Source organism: Ovis aries, chromosome 11, assembly GCF_016772045.2.
Source record: "Ovis aries strain OAR_USU_Benz2616 breed Rambouillet chromosome 11, ARS-UI_Ramb_v3.0, whole genome shotgun sequence".
In the NCBI taxonomy this organism is placed as follows: Eukaryota; Metazoa; Chordata; class Mammalia; order Artiodactyla; family Bovidae; genus Ovis; species Ovis aries.
The window spans coordinates 22,157,443-22,178,811 of NC_056064.1; the positions used below are offsets into that span (position 1 = coordinate 22,157,443).

Genomic DNA, 21,369 nt, shown 5'->3' on the forward strand with positions numbered 1-21,369 from the left:
GGTTTTATTTTGCAGAGGCCACAGCCCTTTTTCTGTGTAACTAGCGAGCATTTGGGAGAATAGCTCTCAGCTTACAAATAGGAGGCCTTGAGGGTGGAGCCTGCATTTAACTGGGGGTCCCCAGGTCCCCCACTCAGGGGTCACAGGCCTGACTCCGCCCCAAGCTGCACTTGGTTGTCTGGGTGAGCATTGCCACATGGGCTGGGCCAGACACCACCTCCCCACCTGACCTGGTGGTCTCACAGGTGAGAGGTCAGAAAAGGAGGCAGCCTGTTTCCGCAGGCACACTTCTCTGTGCAGTTGCCAAGCTCTGGCATGCTGACCTCTGTGTGGTTCAGGCCACCTTTGTGAGTCCCAGGGGCACAGAGGTATGAACCAACCTTACCAATGTGTGCACACAGACGCCTATGGGTTTGGGCTGTATCAGTACATCTTTTTAATTCAGTTCCTTTCTTTATTGAGTATGGCAGGTCCCTGTCAATGCTCTCTGAAACCGGTAACCTTAAATTTTTTTTTCATGTTCTTTATTATTTGTAGATTTTTTTTTTTTTTTTGACTGCAGGCAGAACTTCCCTGACCAGGGATCGAACCAATGCCTCCTGAAGTGGAAGTGAAAAGTCTTAACCACTGGACCACCAGGGAAGTCCCCCCAAACCTTAATCTTAAAATACTTAAGGAAACAAAATATAGTCCTATTTTTTTAAGCATTTTGGTTGACACGGGTACATATGAAGGCAAGGGGAGACCTAGTTCAGTACTAAGGCAAAGCCATTGCAGCGTGAATCCTGGAGCCCAGAGACCCAGGGGGCTGGGCCTGCAAGGTGCCTGGGCCCCGAAGCATGTGCCAGCAAGCTGGAGCCGGCAGTGGTTTTTAATCCGCTGTCTGGCTGGGTTTACTGAACACAAGCTGTTCCAAAAACAATAAGCAGCAGCCATTGTGGGGGTCCCACTCTTGTCTGACTCAACTCCCATTCAGGCATTAGCTTACTTTGGTGGAGAAAAAGGGAAAATGCAGGACTGGCATTCACTGTGACTTGGCTTTGTTCCCCAGACCCTGCGGGGAGAGGCCTCAGGCCAGGAGCCAAGTCCTACAAGGACACCCGTCTGTGTGATCCAGGCGGGGGCGATGGCCGCTCTGAAAGGACAGCTTTGAGAAGAGGCCACTCTTTAAGCAGGGTCCATGGTGTCATTTTGTAAAACTCACCCCTGATTTCTAGGTGTAGCCCAGATGCTTCTCGAAAGAAGGCCTGTCTTTGAAACTGGGCCAGAAGCGGGTAAAGTGGAATCCGTTGTCTTTCCCAAGCTTGGTTAGAGATTTTTTTTTAACTTTTTATTATATATCATATGTCAGAATATGGCTGATTAACAATGTCGTGATAGTTTCAGATGCACAGAAAAGGGACTCAGCCATACATACACATGTACTATGGTGTTGGAGAAGACTCTTGAGAGTCCCTAGGACTGCAAGGAGATCAAACCCATCCATCCTAAAGGAAATCAGTCCTGAATATTCGTTGGAAGGACTGATGCTGAAGCTGAAACTCCAATAGTCTGGCCACCTGATGCAAACAACTGACTCACTGGAAAAGACCATGACGCTGGGAAAGATTGAAGGCAAGAGGAGAAGGGGACAACAGAGGATGAGATGATTGGATGGCATCACCGACTCGATGGACATGAGTTTGAGCATCTCTGGGAATTGGTGATAGACAGGGAGGCCTGGTGTGCTGCAGTCCATGGGGTCACAAAGAGTCGGACATGACTGAGCGACTGAACTGAACTGATTCCCCCCTACACTCCCCTCCCATCCAGGCTGCCACATGACACTGAGCAGAGTTCCTTGTGCTACACAGTAGGTCCCCATTGGTTATCCATTTAAAACATAGCCGTGTGTCCATGTCAATTCCAAACTGCCTAACTATCCCTTCCCTTCTAGTTGATTAGAGCTTTGTTTTCTTTAAGAAATATCCTTTGGAAAATAATCTGGCATAAGATTTAGGCCAGTGATGAGCCCAGGGCTTGGGGCTCTTCCAGAGGACTACAGCGGATTGCAGTATGGACTCGTGGCTCAGGAAGCATAGCCGGCTTACAGGGTCTGCACTACATGGCTCCCACGAGGTTACAAAACAAGCTCCCTCCCTGCTCTCCCACCCAGGGGGACTCGGGCAGGTTGAACTTGGATGGTTCCGGTTGTAAGACCTGCTCATCTCCACCAGGACTGCTGTGAGTTCACACAGATGAGGGTACAGGCAGGATGCCTGGGCCCAGCCAGGCTTGTGCCCTCCACCTTCTCCTCTGCACCCAAGCAGCTTCCAGCCAGATCCAGCTTATCTTTGAGCTCTCTGAAGACAGTCTGGACAGGGGAGGACAAACCCAGGGTCCCAGCTGTCTTTTAATTGGCTCAACAGGGTTCTAGGAGCCATGGAGGGGAAGACTTCAGCGGACCTTACTGGGGGACGGGCACCTGAGTGGTCCAGGGGAATCTGTAACGGGGCCACGAGCTCCACCTCTGCTTCTCCATCAGCATCAGGTCTGTGGGCTGAATTCCTCTTCAAGCCCTTCTGGTTTCCTGTGTGTGCATCAGTTCCGAGCTCCTCTATAGAAAAGAAATCCAGGGTATGCAATCACCTTATGCTTTGGGAGCACCTTGGCAAGCGTCCTGAAGCCTGAGAATGTCCTGATCTTTGTGAAAGCCAAGATGCCCCCCTGGAGTTGGGGAGAGGTTGTCTTGGGGATCAGACAGAAATCTCCTAGGCTGGAACGTAAGACATAGATGCTTTCTGGGTCCAGCCTAATGGCTGAGATGCCCATGTGAAGTCCTGGGCCAATTGCTTGATGACTCAAATGCCAAGGAAGAAGGGTTGCCTCCAATGTGTCTCCTTGATCTGGCTAGGACCCTCCGAAGCTCACAACTTCACATTCCCTTCCTCACTTTGGCATCTTTGATGTCTCTGGATCGTCATCAGAATGTGAGTAATCTAAGCCCTTCAGAGTTCTGCTCTGGAGGTGGTGATGCGGGGCTTCCCCTAGACTCCAGGTTTCAGCAGGTCCAGGTTGAGATCCCTCCCAAGACAACCCACAATGATTCAGGCTTTGATGGAGTCAGAGGCTACACTGGCTGAGCATGCTGACCTTGCTCAGTCTCATCCTCCTCTTCCACACTGATGACCTCGAAGGCCACCACCGACTTGGAGCAGTCGCCGTCTTTCTGGACACTTTCTCCTACTTGGTCAGATTTAGGGAAGAGTTCTCAGGATCTGTTAATACCTGGGTACGGTGGCGGACCAACTCTCTCTAGGGTGCTAGTCCTCCCACTCCAGCAGACCACACACCTTTCCACACCCCCGGGAAGCTCTTAGATTCCTCCTGTGATGCCCCAGGTTGGGATATGCAGGTGGTGAGGTCAACAGGGGTAGAGGAGTGTAGCCACACAGTTGGCCCAACCTCTAAGACCCACTGCTTACAATATATCCTGGCACAAACCATTGACCCTTGATTTTGTAATCTATTCCCACAGGTCCTAAACGAACTACCTCCCAGCACTCAGGCATGCACCAGGTTTTGTTCTCTGCGGAAGGGCTGATCCTGGGCTTCCTGGTCACAGCAAGCTGCTTTGTACCAGCTGTGTGGCTTGGGGCAAGTCAAGTTCCTTCTCTGTTTCCTGACCCGAAAGTGATGGGTGAGGAGAATAGGAGTGTTGAACCATTTCCAGCAGATCACAAACATCCTGAACTTGGACTTCACCAGCTCCCAAGCAGGACAAGGATACAGACTGAGCTTCCATGGAGGGCTGTGCATGGTGCCCACCTCTCATGGAGCCAGGGAAGTCCCCACCTCAGGGCTTTGCTCCTCCCAGCTAGGTCTGCTCACAGCTCCACCTTGAGGCTGAGCACCCATCAAAAACCCTCAGGGGAGGGTGGCTGGTGGTGGTGGTTGGAGGGACTTCCTATACTTAAACCAATATTCGGGGTGGTCTCTGAGAAACAGCACTCGAATTTTCTAGTGCTTTTAGATATGAGAACAGCCCAGTTGTACAGTTGGGCAGCTGTTGCAATGAGTTCCTACTCAGGTAGGGCTCCTCTGTCAAACTAAGGAGGGAGGACAAGTAACCCGTCTGAAAAGCTGTGACCACCACCCACTCCCCGCCCCGCCCCGCCCCAGCGAGGGAGCCCGGCAGACAGATCTTCTCTCTGATGGAGAGCCGGTTGAGCCTCTCATCTGGTTCGAGGGCCACTCTGCACCCAAGCTGAATTTCCCTGTCCGCTGCGGCCACGACCTGTTCCGCTGAGCACCCAGGCCAGCCGTGATGAGTTCCCCCGCCCACCCCGAGTCCCCTTGAGGATAAACGGAATAGGCGCTCTTTTCCCCCCGGGGCAGAAATGAGAGCCAGACACAACCTGAGAGGCTGCTCGGCTGAGCCAAGAGGCGGCTGGAACCATACGAAGCGCATTAACTATTAATAATTTCCAGTTGTTTGCTCGCTGGGTTCGGCCGGCTCCCCAGGCCTCTGCGAGACCGGGCTCTACTCTGCCTTCCCCTCGACGCCTAGGGCTCGAGATTCTAGCGTCCGCCGGCCCGGCTGGTCCAGGCCGAGGGGACAAGGCGCCCGTGGGCCCGGTGCGAGCGGGGTCTCAGGTCCGCCCAAGGCGGGGCGGACGGCCGGGTGGGGCGGGGGTCCCGGGCCGGCGCCCCCGGAGCCTGAGATCGGCCGCTCGCGGAGGGCTGAGCGGCGCACTGCAGGAGCGCAGCGGCCCCTGGCGCCCGGCCTGGCGGCTCCGCCACCGCGGGCGGGTCGGGCCCGGGCGAGGCGGGGCGGGGCGGGGCGGGGCGGGGCGGGGCGGGGCGGGGGGCGGGCCCGGGAGCGCTGCAGCCGGCGGACCCGGACGGCGCGCGGGTGGCTGGCAGGGAGGGCGGCCGGCGGGCAGCGGCCCCGGCCCCGCCGCGCGCACCGCCATGGTGGGCCGGCTGAGCCTGCAGGATGTGCCCGAGCTCGTGGACACGAAGAAGAAGGGCGACGGCGTCCTGGACAGTCCGGACTCGGGGCTTCCCCCCAGCCCCAGCCCCAGCCACTGGGCGCTCGCAGCGGCCGGGGGCGGCGGCGGGGAGCGCACGCCGGCCCCGGGGGCACTGGAGCCAGACGCAGCGGCCACCCGCGCGGCCCCGGTAAGTGACCCCGCCCCGGCCCCTTCCCCCCCATCTTATCCCCCCACCCCGTGCCGGACCCCCAGGCGGTCTGCTGGCCCTCCCGGGGCGCGCTGTGGGCGCCGCCGCCCGCCCGTCGGGACGGCGTGGCCAGCGCCGGGAGCCCGGGGCGGGAGCGCGGCGAGAGCCCGGCCAGCTGGAGCCGGTGGCTGGAAAATTGTCATCGCCTGGGAGGCGCGGGAGCCCCGGGAGAGGCGGGCCGCCGCCTCCTCCCTTCGGGGTGGCGGCCCCCGGGGCTGCCAGGCTTCGGCTTGACCATATCCTGACCTGGCCGGACCAGAGGGGTCCCGGGACACCGAGAGGGAACCCCAGGCTTTTCCGGGCTTTGCCCCCGCTCTCGGTGGTTCTGACGGGCCTGCCCCACTCCCGGTAGGTCTTGGGGAGAGGGATTTGCTCCACTCCCAGATTCATTGAGCAAAGAGGGCCAGCTTTAGGGCACTGTTAGCAGCCTTGGAGGGGACCTTTTGAGATCAGAGTGGCCCCTCTTGGCCCATCACCTAACCTGTATCTGGCACATGATGGATGGGAGGCCTTTAGGTGGGTGGAAACTTTCAACAATGAGTCCTTTTACTTCACTTTAAAACTTTTATTTAAAGAGAAAATGCAAGTACCTTAGGAATCGCTCACATGGTAGTGTTTATTGCCTTTACCTAGAGTTCAAGGGACCCACATCCTACAGTCAAGCTCGGAGCTCTGAGCCCGCTCCTCCGCCTTGGGGATGGCTGTTTGCAGCCCTCTCCCCTGAGTGAAGTAGTCAGTTGCTACTGACTGTAGTCAGTTCAGCTGCTGCTTCTTAGGGGCCCACCCGCTTTGGTGCGTGGAATTCTTGATCCTGTCTCTCCATGACCATCACTGTGTTCTCTCATTTCCATGCGAAGGCAGCACTGGCTCCATCTTGGCCTTCAGAACCCTGGCTGCCTGGCCCTTTATAGCCTCATCTTCCACATCCCCTGACCGCAGGCAGATGGACACACCTGTGCCCCTGAGGCTGCTCCCTCCCTCTGCGTGCTTCTCCCCTTCTACCTCTCCAACACCCAGTCCATCAAACCCCTGCCGGCTGCCCTCCGGCTGCCCTTCTCAACCCAACTTGTCACCTCCTCTGGGAAGTCTTCCCGGATGCCTCCCAGAGCCATGCCAGGGGCTGTGACTTTGTCCCTTCCTCCTGGTGGGTGCCTTGTTCAGGAGTGTGACTCCTGCTGCACCACCCCCCTCCCAGCCTGTGCTGGGGCACAGTGTGTGCTCAGAGAGTGCTGGCGGCAGGGATGAGGAGGGGAGGAGACAGGGCAAGAGGACCCACTGTCTGTGTGGACACCTGGGAGAAGGCTGCAGTGTGAGTGTTGAGAGTCGCCTGCCTCCTCTTGGTGGCTGTGTCGTCCTGCAGCCCCCAGGACTGCTGGGAAGGCACCCCTAGGTTGAGGAGTGTCTGTGGGCAGAGCAGGGCCCCCTGTCACTGCTGGGGTTGTTTCCTGAAGCTCTGCTGCAGCCAGTGCCCAGCCCTGCCCCAACGCTCGGACCTGAGTTCTCAAGCCCTGGTGAGGGCTTATTAAACTTCTCCCCCCGACCCTGAGTTCAGGGCTGGACCCTGGGGACCCCCACCTCTCCCTGACCTACCTGGTCCCCTTTGTCTTTTGTATGTCCACCTTATGCCCCCTACTTGACACCTTGTGCTGGTAACCTAAGAGTCTTAAAGTCAACCTTCTAGAAATGTCTGCTTCCTGGAAGCCCTAGGGGTGGGGCTGCCACCACCATGTCCTGGCCCAAGTGTAGGTTCTTCTCTCAAATCAGGCGAAGAAAATGACAGTTCCCAGTTATCCCAGGAGGGCTGCTCCCTTTGGCTGGCTTAACACAGAAGCCCTGACTCAAGTCAAATCAGGCGAAGAAAAGTGAGCACCTACGTGGAGGATGGCCCTATCTCTGACTCAGGCTGCTTGGTGAATCAGAAAGCCCGATGCCTTGACCAGCCTGGAAGAGGGCGAACCCCTGGGATGCCATGCTCTGGTTCTTGGAGTTTTCTGGACAGTGGAAGGTGCCATAGAGAACTTCCCGGTGTCTGCCTTTCCAGTGAGTTTGCAGATTCCTCCATCTTGGCTGGGTGTCGATCTGGCGGCCCCAGAGGCAGAGGACATGAGGGAAGTTGGACTGAATCTTCAGTGTATAAAAAAAAAAAAAAAAAAAGAATCCCTGGTAGCGTTTCTTTTTGTTGGTTTTGGCCTTTTCTGAAGAGTTGCTGAGACAGTGATAGGGCTGGGGGCGTGTAATTGAAGGTTCTGGTTAGCAAAACCCCAGTTCATGGTGGTTTTCTTTCTGTGCGATGATGCGGCAGGCCTGGGGACTGGTCGCAGTCACAGTGCTGAGCTCAGATTTGCTTCCTCTATTCACCCTTCTACGAAACCTCATCAGTGGAAGGGGACCCCCACCCCCGCCCCGGGTGTGCAGAGAAGGTCGTGGGGCATATGCTGTGACTCTGGGGAGGGCACCCAGCACCTCCACGGTGGACCCAGGATTTGAACACAGCTGTCCACGCTCTGCTGCTGCTGTGGATCAGTCCTTCTCTGGCATCAGTTCCTGGTGGGGGCCACGAATCACAGCTGGGCCCGTCAGCGGGAGGCTAGAACCAGGAATTCTGTGGGGAAAGCGTCAGATGGGCCCGTGGGCTGACTGCATTCTCCATCATTGCAGAATCCAGCTTCTCTCCCCAACCCCCTGGGCTCCGGCTGCTCACCAAGGTTATGCCCCCTGTCCTTTGGCGAAGGAGTGGAGCTTGACCCCTTACCACCAACAGAAGTAAGGTAAATACAGTGGGCACTGATTTCATTTCACTTCTGTTTTTGATTCCAGTAATTAATGCTTTTTTTTTTTAATAGTCAATGACAGAAGTGCGCTAAACTCTTATAGTTTGGTGGATTCTCTTTGGGGTGTTCTAACCTTTTGAATATAGACACACTCATTAAAATGAAAATGAGATTGTGTTATACCGCAACTTGCTTTTTATGCTTCACTTATCGTGGCCGTCAGATGTTTAAGCATTTGTAATAAAGTAATTCCTCTTTCTGGCATCACCGACTCAATGGACATGAGTTTGGATAAACTCTGGGAGTTGGTGATGGACAGGGAGGCCTGGCGTGCTGCGGTTCATGGGGTCGCAAAGAGTCAGACATGACTGAGCGGCTGAACTGAACTGAATTCCTCTTCCTAGAAGCTGCTTTCCACATCTTACCCCCACCCCACGCCAGCATCAAGGTGCTATCACCTTGTCTCAGGTTCTGATTTCACTGGGCAAGTACTGTTCTTCCTCGGGAAATTTATCTTACCCAGGCTCATCTGGGGTCAGAGAGCCTTTGAAAGGCTCCATTAAAAGACATCTTTTTAGAGAAAGGAATTTTACTTTGGGTAACTAGTGGTTTTATAGCTGGAGTTTCGTTGCATGAACACAAAGAGCCCTTTGACACAGAACAAAGGCGACTCAGCAGTTTGGAGGTGAGCGGTTCAGCCTTTTATTCCTGGAGAGCTTGTATTTTGAATCAAATGGGGACATGACTTCATGACATGAGCTTCCCCAGCCCCTTAACCTACTTGCCCAAGGAGAATAGATGTTCCCATCAGACTCGTTTTGAAAAGACTGCTGATTCTTACTCCCTGACCAGTGGGTAGGGGATGGCGAGGGGCAGTCTGTTATCTGTGCCTATGTGTGATGCTTGTACACGTTTCAGTAACGGTGAAGAGGCAATAATTAGGAAGGCAAATGAATTCATGCTTTGCTTCCAAAAAAAGCCTTCCAAATTGCCCAAGAAGGACTTAACAAATAATAATAAAGTAGCTGCTGAGGAATGTGGATGTTAATTATTTTATGGAAATCAAGACTGTTAATTGGCTTTGATGGATAAGGTCACGTCTCGGTTCCCTGAGCCTGAGGGGTCTCCAAATTGAAGGCGGAGGTGGCCCCAGTACCAGGATTTGGTTATCAGAGAGCTTTCAGAACCAGCATTCAGGATGTCTGGGTTCCCTGCTCCTCTCATTAAAGAGATGATTGTTCATTCAGGGGACAGAGAAACGACTCACCCCTCGTGGACAGGAGAATCCGCCTTATTATATAATCATTCCCATAAATAGCAGTTGCTGTTTAAACACTCTCCCCCCTTACGCTGGGCACCTTTTTCAGGAAGGAGGGATTTTCCTGGTGTTAAGACTCCGTGCTTCCAATGCAAGGAGTGTAGGTTTGACCCCTAGTCGGGGAACTAAGATCCCACAAGCTGCATTTAAGACCCAGTGCAGCTGCAACTGAGACCCAATAATATACAAATAAATATTATTTATATATAAGTGTGTATATATATATATATATATATATATATATATATATATATATAAAAAAGAGGAAACAGAGGCTTGGAAGTAATTTGGCCAAGGTCTGAAAATTTAAGTCAGTGGGAGCCAACTCCATTCAGGGGGAGCAGAAATGCAGGTGAACTTGGGAATCCTGCATGCCTTGCATGGAGGCCCCAGAGCTCCACGCTCCCTCTCACTGTGACTGTAACCTCTGCACCCCCAATTCCTTCTCCTGGCGTTGTTGGGAAGGTTAATTAATTAGATCCTGGAAGTAAAGTGCTTAGAACAGAAAAGGACCACATGGTAAGCACATCATAAACTCCATGCAGCTCCTCCCCAGAGTCACCACATCTCAAGGTCTGAGGGCACAGTAGGGACCCCTGTGCCCCCAGCTCCGAGGAGCGGCTTCACGTGGCCTTGTGTCTCCCGCCCAGGTACACGTCCTCGGTCAAGTACGACTCAGAGAGGCACTTCATTGATGACGTCCAGCTGCCCCTGGGCCTGGCGGTGGCCTCCTGCAGCCAGACCGTCACCTGCATTCCCAGTTGCACGTGGCGCAACTACAAGGCGGAGGTGCGCTTCGAGCCCCGCCACAAACCCAGCCGCTTCCTCAGCACCACCATCATCTACCCCAAGTACCCCAAGACCATCTACACCACCACCCTGGATTACAACTGCCGCAAGACACTGAGGAGGTTCCTGTCCAGCGTGGAGCTCGAAGCCACGGAGTTCGCGGGCAGTGATTACCTGTTGGAGGAGAACTGACTGGAGCAGGCTCCAGGGGGCCGGCCCCCTTCCCCGGGTCGGTCTGGTTGGGCCAGGCTGCCCTCGTGTGTCCTTCTAGCCCCAGAACAGTCTAACCCAGAGATACCTCTAAGCCCAGCCTGGAGAAGAAAAGAAAATGTCACAGTAGCTTCTAATTATCCAGCGAATTCGGTTTTTACGTTTTTTTCCCAACTGTGTTTAAAGGGAGTATATTTCCTAGTTTGCTGCTACATAGCTTCCCCGAAGTCTCAATTTGATGAGAAAATCAAAGAATGGCTTAGAGCGAAAGGAAAATGCCCCACACTTTGAAATAGGGAGGATGGGGAGCGCTTCCTCCATTGGTCAGTCTGTTTGAGGAAGAGCATGGAAAATCTCCCTGAGATGGAAAAAGTGAGTTTGAAGACGTTTCAGCCCCGGGTGTCTTCACTACTACAAAAGTGGTGCTAACTCAGTGAGCTGTGACACCCATATGGGTTCAATCTGTGGAGAGTTGAGTTCCATTCTGGTTTTTTTTTACATTTCTATTTGTATTTCCTGTTAACTAAAACTCTTTGGGATTCTCTAAATCTTTTTTGTGATATGGAAAAAAACCCCAAATCACAATATAAGATGCCTTTCAAAAAAGAAAGAAGGAAAGAAAAGGTTCACCCCATTCTTGCCTCTACAGTGGGGTCGGGTCAGCTGGTGGCTGAGTTTGGGGGTAACAGGTTGGTTCCAGTTCCTTCCGCTGTGGGTTCCAAGCTTGGTTCCGAGCAAAGTGCCTTGAACCTTTGGCATCTGACAGTGTATTCACTGGGGCTTCCCTGGTGGCTCAGTGGTAAGGAACCCACCTGACGATGTAGAAGACTCAGGTTCGATCCCTGGGTCAGGAAGATCCCTGGAGAAGGAAACGGCAACCTACTCCAGTATTCTTGCCTGGGAAATCCCGTGGACAGGACTGATGGGCTCCAGTCCATGCCGTCACAAGAGTCGGACACGACTTAGCAACTAAACAACAATGACGTCTTCCACAAGCTTGTTTAACTCTTCCTGATATGTGTTTTGGGGTTTCCCAATACTTTCCTAATTTTTTCACAAGGCGAAACATAGCAGAGGCCCCTTTGGAGAGAATCGGCATTTTGAGAGAATGCTTAGGGAAAACACTTTTGGGGGAGTTCTACGAGGGGGACTTTACTCACAGTGGGAGCCAACAGCCATACCTAAGACTTGATTCCCGCTGGGAGGAGGTGGACATAGATGTTTCTAATGATCTGGTTCATCAGGGTGTGGGTCGTTTCTAGCGACCTTGGGTCAGCATTGCAGAGGAATTTTGCTGGTGCCTGAGCTCTAAGCAAAAAAGCAAGGAAATCGACACCCCCCCCCCACTCCAAGTGAAGTAAAGGTGAGCTGAGCATCAAGAGTGATGTCACAAGTCAAACTCCAAAGCCCGGGTGCCATGGTGACTGTACACGTTCAAACGTTCCTTTTAACGTGATAGTCATGGCATTGAGTGTGAACAGAAGAAACTGAATAGCTGATGGGCCCCCACAGAAGTAGGGACACAGGCTGGGCCGGGCCAGACCAGGAGGGCTCGGAGGCCAGGCTGCCTCTGGCCTTCAGCCTCTTACCCTGCCCTGCCTCACCTGGCCCTGACTTCTTCCTGCTACCAATCCCTGTGGATTCTGAGTAAAGATGGTGGCAGATGGCTTTTGCTCATCTGATACTGGAGAGAACAAAAGCGTGGGTATTTCCTTTGCATCCAGATGATGTCAGGTGCTTGCAGAGTCCTGGAAGCCCGCACTCCCGCTGTATCTCTGGGTTTGTGCTGATGGCTTCCATCTGTCCTGAAAGCAGAATTGAGGGCTCAGTGGATACCCTAGAGCAACAGCAGGACTTCTGTTCAAAGGAGAGCAGGTGTGACGATAATCACTGTCATTTGAAGTCATCAGAGGCCTAGAGGGCTAAATGGTCTGCTGTCTTTCTCAAATTTAACAGCAGTATGTCCATTGTGCACCTGACTAGAAACACGCCTTCCGTGGAGCGTGCAGTCAGCTCCGTGGTCCCAAGTTTGCCAGCACGAAGCTCAGCAGGGGTCCCTCGGGGGCACCCCAGGACCCCATAATCTCCTGTCATCATGCAGAGCAGTAGATGCCTCCTGCTTTTGGAAGTGTGACACAGCATTTATGGATAAAAATGGCTTTTTCTCTCTGATTTCATAAGCTTGTCATTTAAGACAAGTGATCAATGTAATTTTTAAACTATAGTAAGAGAATTCCCGTGGCTTTCTTGGTGGCTCAGTGGTAAAGAATCTGCCTGCCAATGTAGGAGATGCAGGTTCAACCCACCTCAGGAAGATCCCTTGGAGAAGGAAGTGGCAACCCACTCCAGTATTCTTGCCTGGGAAATCCCACTGACAAAGGAGCCTGATGGTACAGTTGCAAAAGAATCTGACATGAGTTAGCAACTAAAACAATGAGAAAGAAAATTCCCGTTGCTCTGGCCCAATGGAGACACATAACGAGCTCAGGATAATGTCGTGGACAGCATGACTGGAAAGACCAGTGGGAGGGAACATAGTCTTTGAACGTGGCCTTGTGTTGAGATGCACATGTGAGATTTTTTGATATGAAATATGTCAGTAAAGTAAGTAGAAGTGAGTGCCTGTGGATGCGTCATGTGAATGGAAAAGCAGATTTTGATTTTGTCATCCACCAGGGACCCAACTGCAGTTTTCTCGAATCCTTTCTTTTTCCCCAAATGTGCTTTCCTGAAAGTTGCAGAAAAGGAAGCAGGTGAAGGCGTAGATTGAATGTTGTCGATCAGTGGTGGATTCATATTAGTTCTCAAGGTGGAAGTGGTGATTTTTAAAACCCACTGATTAAAAACAAACATTCCAAAGGGTGTCTGGGAAATACCATTTACTTATGAGTTAAAAAGTCTCTTTTCTCAGACTCTTAAATTTAATCTTTTGTGTAATAAGGATCTATATATTCAGAGAGAGGTTTTCTTTTGAAATCACAGGCATTTGAAAAAGATTAAGTACCTCTTCATTGGATACATTTCCTGTTTCTAACCTTAGGAATAGTATTTGAGGAAAACGACACTTTAAATTTATGTTTGTCATCTGCTCCCCTCCATTTTGCTTTATGACTTCTTCATTTGATAATAAATTATCTTTTAAAAAACTCAGAGATGCTGCTCTTTTTCTTAAAAGTCATAATGTCGGGTTAAGAAAAGTGAGAACAATGGCTCCTCCTCTTGAGAAATTTTGAGATGCGATTGTGAATTAATAATATAATACTTCTGACTGGGGTATGCGTTCTCCTGGAAGATTTTCCAAGGGGTTCCTGGGCTCTGGAATTTTGAGGAATGTGTTTGCAGATTCAGTGCGCACTCTTTCCCCAGCCCGATCTGCCCCGAGATGCACCTGTGAGTGTTGGTGTTAGGCCAGCCCCTTCTCACCTGCCCTTTCACATTGCCTTCCTCCCATTCTGCAGAAGCAACCATGCCTCAGTCCAACCCAGCCTGATGATTATTGTGATCTGCTGCTCTGGGCTGGAAAAACCTGTACGCAGGGCAAAGGGACAGCTAGAAACATGGCATCTGGGCACCAGGATCCCCTGTGGGTTTTGTGTGTGCCACAGGGTCCTGCACAGAAATGGTCATGGTGGTGGAAGCAAAGTGCGCCTGCACTGGGAGGTCCTCACTTTCAACATCTTGGAAAATGAGGCTGTCAGAGTGACGACATTCCACATGACCACCCACATCTCTTCAATCTAAGGCTGTTGTCTTCCCTGAGGAGAAGTCCCTTTGGGTAAAGCAAAGAGGTCAGTAAGGGCTATTGAAAGGGAAGGTGTCTTATTTCACTCCAGCCTTCATTTCATGGTGAGGCTCTGCCTTATCTGTTAGTCTTGGAGTTGCAACTCAGAAATAAACATATCCCAGGAGTGCATGTTATCATTCTTACAAACACGTTTTAAAAGCCAGTCTCAGGACTTCCCTGGTGGTCCGGTGGTTAAGACTCTGCACTGCCATTGCAGGGCGTACGAGTTTAATCCCTGATTGGGGGTCCCTGAAGGCCATGTAGTGCAGCTGAAAGATTTTTTGAAAGCTCATCTCTTTTTATTCTATTTTTAAAACTTTATATTTTGTATTGGGGTATAGCCAAATAACAAATGCCAATCTCTTTTTAATAGAAATCAAGTCTCACTTGGCTGATGGGAATGACAATACGAGGGCTAATTTTGCCATTTAGGTTATGTAGTGTAAGTTTTCTATAAAATGAATGAGCTAATCAGTTCCAAGGTTTTGATGGAAAAATATTTAAAGCATGTAAGATTAAAGCTATAATTTGTGTGTGCAGGGAGTGGGGGAGGAAGAAAGAAGGCAAAAGTGTGTTGAAGCTAATACTGTTTCAATTTTCCAACCTTTCTAAGTGTATCAGATTAAGCTGGTGCCCTTAAGAGAACCAGCAGTAGGTATAATTAATAATAATATGATAAATCTTAAAAATGTGGTAAACTTCCCAGAAATTTAAGAAATTAATAACTCGATTAAGTAATGACTCCTATTGCATGGAATGTATCTTGTCAAAATTAAATTCTAATAATTTTGTTTTGGAATATAATCATTATCAAGTGGTTTGTGTATATCACTTTATTCCCAAAGTGCTTTCTATGGAATAAAATAAGGTTCTGTGATCAATAAGTTTTGGGGAATGATAAGTTGAACAATGGCTTCATATGGTTATCGTAGTCTTCTTGGAACCCAGCGTGCAATTGCTATGTACATGGGGTTTCATTATGCTATGTCTATATAATTTGTATATACTTGAAATTTTCCATACCAAAAAAATTGGAAAAAGTATCTTTGTTTCTATGACACTACTGATGAAAGCTTGTTTTTTAAAGAAATCAGAAAATGCATATTAGCAAAAATAAAAATCACTGCGATTTCCCTGAGAGATAAACTTTTACTGGTTTTTGGAGACCAGCAGCCTCAGATGGTTGTTTGAATGGACCAATCTAAGAGACAGCATTGCTTTTAGATGGTGGCACTGGGCTTCCCTGGTGGCTCAGATGGTAAATAACACACTTGTCCATGCAGGAGATGCAGGTTCGATCCCTTAGTCAGAAAGACCCCTGGAGAAGAAAATGGTAACCTAGTTTAGTATTCTTGTCTTGGAAATCCCATGGACAGAGGAGCCTGGTGGACTACAGTCCATGGGGTTGCCAAAAAATCGGAAATGACTTACTAACTAAACAAAACTGTAAACACTATTTCCAACCTCAGAGCATAAGAAGGGGCTTTTTTGGGGGCTCCACCCTGCATCTTGCGTGATCTTATTTCCCCAATTAGGAATAGAATCCAGGCCCCCAGCAGTGGAAGCTCGGAGTCCTAACTACTGGTCCACTAGTGAATTCCCAGGAGGTTTCTGTTCTTTACATTTGCTGGTTCCTTTTTCAGAATGAGAACACAGGGGTGCAGGGTGTGTGAAACCCATTGCTGGTAAATTACAAATTACTGTTTTTCTCCAGAAGCCCTGGGGCAGGTAATTAAGCTGGCAAGCACAAATAACAGGATGTTTTGAATACTAGCGCCACTGTTGCCAACCTGGAGAAGTTCTTACAAAGCAGTAAGGGTCCAAAGAGTTCGTTTAAATGCGTTCTTTTATTCACTTCTTCAAATATTTATTTGTATCCACCTATTTTCAGAATGAAATAGGGATGACTACAATAAAAGACACCCTCTATGGAATACAGGCATTAAAACCAGGGTGAAAGGATAAAGGCCAGATAGTGAAGTGAGGAGGGTGGGGGATCAGTAGAAAGGGACTTTACCAGAACCTAGAGGACAAAGAGCTGCTGTAATTGAGGACAAAACCTAGTCTTGAGTTTCCTCGCAAGCACGGCCAAAGAGGAAAGAAGCCTGTGTGACAGTTTCTAGTATGAGGAAGTGGATCCCTAAAGGCAGGGCTCAAAGAGGACTTTAGCACCACTTGCATGTATAAGGGGCATAAAAATAAAGATCCGTGTATTCTTCCAATACCATTTCCTATTGGACTCTTGGGGAAAGCAAGGAGGATATTTAAAATGAGCGCTTAAACATACAGTAAGGGCACACAAAGATTCTGAAGCCAGGGAAGTGGAGGAAAAAACTTTTCCTCTGCCCTCTTAGGTTCATTGAACGTTGCCTGCAAATTAAACTGACAAAAGACAGATTTGCAGGAGAAAGGGAATATAATGGGGTTTTTTTTGCTGGTGGTTTATTTATTTGGCGGCACCCTGCAGCATGCAGGATCTTAGTTCCCCGACCGGGGATCGAACCCATGCAGCTTGCTTTGGAAGCACAGAGCCCTAACCACTGGACCACCAGGGAATTCCCAGGCATACAATGTCACTGATGTTAATAGTTTTTACATACACAGGGCTTTCACAGAAGTGAAAAGCCAAAGAAGTTAGACTCAGGAACTTACACCATTTTAACAAAAAGTGATAAATTGAGAAGTGAGTAGAAAAAGGAACGGGAATTTGGGTTTCTAGAGCCAATAAACTATGGGAAAGTGAGTAGGAGATAATTGGGGAAATTAGTGGCAGATAAGGATTATTTAACAAGGTCTGTTTATGCTGACGCATCTTGGTGACTCTCTGTCTCCAGTGACAAGAGTTGCTGTCCTCATCATGGAACAGGAGGTGGAGGACAATCTGTGCCACGTTCACAAAGGAAACGACTCCCTGCTTTTAGGCACATAGGGGAGATCAAAGAGCGCCTCTTACATCTGTTGATTCTCAGTTGCCTTCAGCTCAAAATAATCCTTATACCAAAGTGGCATATTTTGGAGTGGCATATCCTAGATGCCTTCACCAGACCATCAGGATTCAGATCCCAGCTCAATCATCTATTATCTGTGCGACCTTAGCAAGTCCCTTAAACTTCCTATGAAATGAGGACGAAAAGAGTTCTTTTCTCATAGAGAGCTGTGCATGCTAAGGCACTTCAGTCGGGTCTGACTCTGTACGACCCCATGGACTATAGTCCACCAGGCTCCTCTATCCATGGGATTCTCCAGGCAAGGATACTGGAGTGGGTTGCCATACCCTCCTCCAGGGGCTCTTCCCAACCCAGGGATCAAACCCGTGTTGATTGGCAGGTGGGCTCTTTACCACTAGCGCCACCTGGGAAGCCTGTAGAGAGCTCATGAAGATTAAATGAGCTCATACACAGAGTGCTTAGAACAGTAACTTCCAGGGCTCAAAGGCTATACCAGTGTTTCTTGTTTTAATTATCTTTTGGCTTGTAAGTTCACTTCCAAGAATGTATCCAAAGCACCAGACACTTGCAGTAAATGTGCATTTAAGGATGTTCCTCGCAGAATTGTTCAGAATAGCCAAAAAAACAGGAAACCAAGTACATGTCCACAAATAGGCATTGAATAAATAGTCTGCACAATGAAATACCAGTGGGTGACTCCTCACAAGATTTGCAGGCACGAGAGAGAACAAGCGCCTGGGGCTGCTCAAACATCAGCATGCACGTGAGCCACCTGGGGAGCTTGTTAAGCTGCAGGTTCTGATTCGGGAGGAGTTGCTAACAAGCTCTAGGTCCTGTAGGTGCTGCTGGTCCCGGGTCGCTGTTTCGAGCTTCGAGGCCTTGGCACCATCGTCAACGGCACGTTGTGGGCAGTGAGTAGCTGTAGATCAGCGTGCCTGACTGGGGGGGGAGGGGGAGGTAGGACCCTTCCTGCCCTTCCTGGGGACGATCAGAAGTGGGGTGGTGTGTGTCAAGAGTGTCAAAGACCAGATTTGAGCATGAACAAGTACACAGTAGGGCCGGGAGGCCCGAAAAGGTGTTTCCTCATCACCCTGGGGCTCTCCAGGGCCCCGTGGGTGGGGCTATCTGCCTCCCCAGGTCCCCTTCTCCCCAAGAAGCTTCCCTGCCAGCCACAGTTCCCAGGAAAGACACCCTCTTTTCATCTGTATACATCCTAGCCGGCTTCAGCCACTGGCTCTGCCTATGAGCCCCTGTTCTGTCTTCATCTGCCTCTTTCCCTGGTGGCCAAACTCCAGGAGGGTGTGTAGTTCGGCTCCCCTGGCTTTGGTGAGCCTATCTGAGGCACCACTGCACAGGGATTAAGAGCTGGACCTTTGGAAGCAGCTAGACTTGGTGCGAAATCCTAGCTCCTCCCCTGAGTGACTCTGTGCAGGTCACTTTCCCTGTCTGTGTCCATTTCCCCACGCGTAATTGGGGTTGTAACACCTCGCTTCTCAGATGGAGGTGGAATTGTGTGAGGTTGGGTGTGTGATGCCTATGCCACACCAGGGCAAAGGGGAGCCTGGTCCATGGAGATGGGTGTTCCCAGCATCCTGGCAGCAGTTAGCAGAGAACTGCGGACTGAGCAATGGCTTAAGAAGCATTTTCTAAAAAGACCTTTGGAGACCGTGGAGCCCATCTCTCACAAACGAGTTAAGTCACTTCTCTTTAAGTCTAAACCATAACCTGGAGATGACGATTCCCACCCACTCAGGGGATGTTTTGACTGGGGAACAAATGAGACAGAAGAACCTACAGACTAGATTATGACCTAAGATGTTATAATGACAAGGTAGGGGGCAGGATCGGAGAATGCAACGGCACCCCACTCCAGTACTCTTGCCTGGAAAATCCCATGGAAGGAGGAGCCTGGAAGGCTGCAGTCCATGGGGTCGCTAAGGGTCTGACGCGACTGAGCGAGTTCACTTTCACTTTTCACTTTCATGCATTGTAGAAGGAAATGGCAACCCACTCCAGTGTTCTTGCCTGGAGAATCCCAGGGATGGGGGAGCCTGGTGGGCTCAGAGTCGGACACGACTGAAGCAACTTAGCAGCAGCAGTAGCAGCAGCAGCAGGGGGCAGGATGCAAGACACAGACCATGAAAATGTAATCTAAATAGCTACTGACAGCTCCATATGTGAGCATAACAGGCAGAAAATGCTTAATCTTCCCTAGCACTTCTCACTCACCCAGAAGTCCCCTCAACCCTGCAGGACACAGCATCACTTTAGGATAAGTTATCAACTTAAGCATCCCCCGAGTACCGGCAGTGGGAGTCTGTGGAGCTGGATGACACATGGCTCCTCAGGAGAAGGTGGGGTTTGGGGTTTTCCACCCTCAGGTCGAGGAGGAGGAGAAGCAGCCAGCTGAGGAACACAGCTAATGGTGAGGGAGAGGCCAAATGTATTAGTAACAAAATTATCCCCAGATTTTGTGTCTTCAAACAGCTTCATCACCTCGCAGATTCTGTGGGTCGGGAAGCTGGGTTTCGCTCAGCTGGATGCAGCTGGTTTCTGGTCTCACAGGCTGTGATCAAGGTGTCACTGGGGCGTGGTCACCGCAAGGCTTAATGGGGGTAGAACCTGCTTCTGAGTTCTCTCGCTGGCTGTTGGCAGGAGACCAGGATTCCTTGTCACTGGAGTCTCCCCAGTTGTTAACACCTTTCATGGGTTGGTACATGTGTTACAGTTGATAAGCCTATGTTGATATGTCGTTACTAACCCCAGTCCACAGTTGAGGAGTCATCCTTGATGTTAGACTGTATATGGGTTTGGACAAATGTGTAATGACATGTGTGTATCATGGCAGTTTCTATAGCCCTTCATCCTTCCTTCCTTCCTTCCCCCAACACATTCTCTTTCGGTAACCTCATCTTGGAAGAGACATTCCACCCCTTTCGCTGTAGTCTAGTCATTAGAGTCAACAGGTCCTTGATGCGGGAGGGGGGATGTGTGTGGGGGGATGTGTCTGGAGGCAGAGACCACAGAGGCACCCGCCGCACCATCCACACCGAGGTTACATTCCCTGAACTGCCTTCCTGCAGTCTTCATGGTGGATATTCACAAGGCTCCACCCACTCCTGGTGTAGAAACCCAGAGGCTACTCATGGTGGGAGTGTCTTAGAGTGAGCTGAGCACGTAAGCACATGCTAGCCACATGACCAGCCTTAAAGGTTGAAACCCACCCCTTCCGTACCACCCGAACCAGGTGCAAATCATAAACCCGATTATTACTAAGCTGTGTTGACCAGCTCACACATTCTGCTCCAAAACAGCTCACGGACCCACCGTTACGCAGCCCTGTTCATCTTGAGTTAATAGATTCCATGGTGTTGGGCAAGGGTCAGTGGTTCTGGAGATAAGTATGCAGTCAATCCAGGTTGTTGAGATTATTGCTGTGTGATCCACCCCCATGACCCTTGGTCAAGGTCCTTCAAAAATGAATCATTCTTAATCTGGAGGGTAATGAAAAAAATCTACTTGGCATCTCTTTAGAGAGGCACTTTATTCTGTGTAGGTTTTATATAGATTCTATGACAGTCTGTTTAGCACATGTGTTCATTAGGTGCCATATGCCCACCACACCCTAGGTCTCCGCAGCAAATACTCCCTTTCCTTATGTGTTAGTCACTTAGTCATGTCTGACTCTTTGTGACCCCATGGACTGTAGCCTACCAGGCTCCTCTGTCCATGGGGTTCTCCAGGCAAGAATACTGGAGTGGATTGCCATTTCCACAGGGGATCTTCCTGACCAGGGATCAAACCCGGGCCTCCTGCATTGCAGGCAGATTCTCTATCATCTGAGCTATAGGGAAGTCTAGCCCCTTTCCTTGTCCACTGTAATTTGTCCATGATGGACATATGGTATGACCTGTGCCAGGCCAGAGGTCTTCTCTGTGGTTGATATGAACATAGGAGTTCATCTTCGATGAACTATAAGGATGTCAGTGGCCATCCTTGCAACCCTGTTATGTGAACCTGCTTCTGAACATGAAGCTAATCAGGGAGGCAGAGGCAAGATATGGAGAAAGAGACAAATTTTGATGACACAGCATGACCTGGATCCAGCCATGCCTGAAGCCATCCATAGCCAACCCTGGACTGTTGGCCTTATAAGTCCAATCACTCCCTTTTGTCTGTAATCCAGTTTTCATTGGTTTTCAAGTTTTATTCCTTGCTAATGGAAAAGTCCTCACTGAAACAGGCTGGGTATCAGAAAGATGCTTAAAACTTCTAACCCATTGTGGTTTGAGTTGGAGTCACTTCCATGCTTGTAGGAGCATTAAT

The 21,369-nt window shown here is 50.2% G+C and overlaps 1 protein-coding gene across 1 annotated transcript; it reads left to right on the forward strand.

Annotated features, from left to right (window-relative positions):
* Nucleotides 1-4,892: 4,892 nt before the first annotated feature.
* Nucleotides 4,893-13,461, forward strand: RFLNB (refilin B). Its single transcript, XM_027975157.2, has 3 exons — nt 4,893-5,163; nt 7,882-7,991; nt 9,963-13,461. Exons 1-3 carry the CDS (start codon nt 4,954-4,956, stop codon nt 10,291-10,293), a joined length of 651 nt encoding a protein of 216 aa, XP_027830958.2. The 5' UTR covers nt 4,893-4,953; the 3' UTR covers nt 10,294-13,461.
* The last annotated feature ends 7,908 nt before the right edge of the window (nt 13,462-21,369 follow it).

What these genes read in the sequence shown, in the direction of transcription:
- RFLNB (XM_027975157.2), top strand. Translation starts at nt 4,954, where the DNA reads ATGGTGGGCCGGCTGAGCCTGCAGGATGTGCCCGAGCTCGTGGACACG. An exon ending in CGGCCACCCGCGCGGCCCCG is followed by an intron (nt 5,164 to 7,881) that starts GTAAGTGACCCC and finishes CCATCATTGCAG; the next exon opens with AATCCAGCTTCTCTCCCCAA. An exon ending in TTACCACCAACAGAAGTAAG is followed by an intron (nt 7,992 to 9,962) that starts GTAAATACAGTG and finishes TCTCCCGCCCAG; the next exon opens with GTACACGTCCTCGGTCAAGT.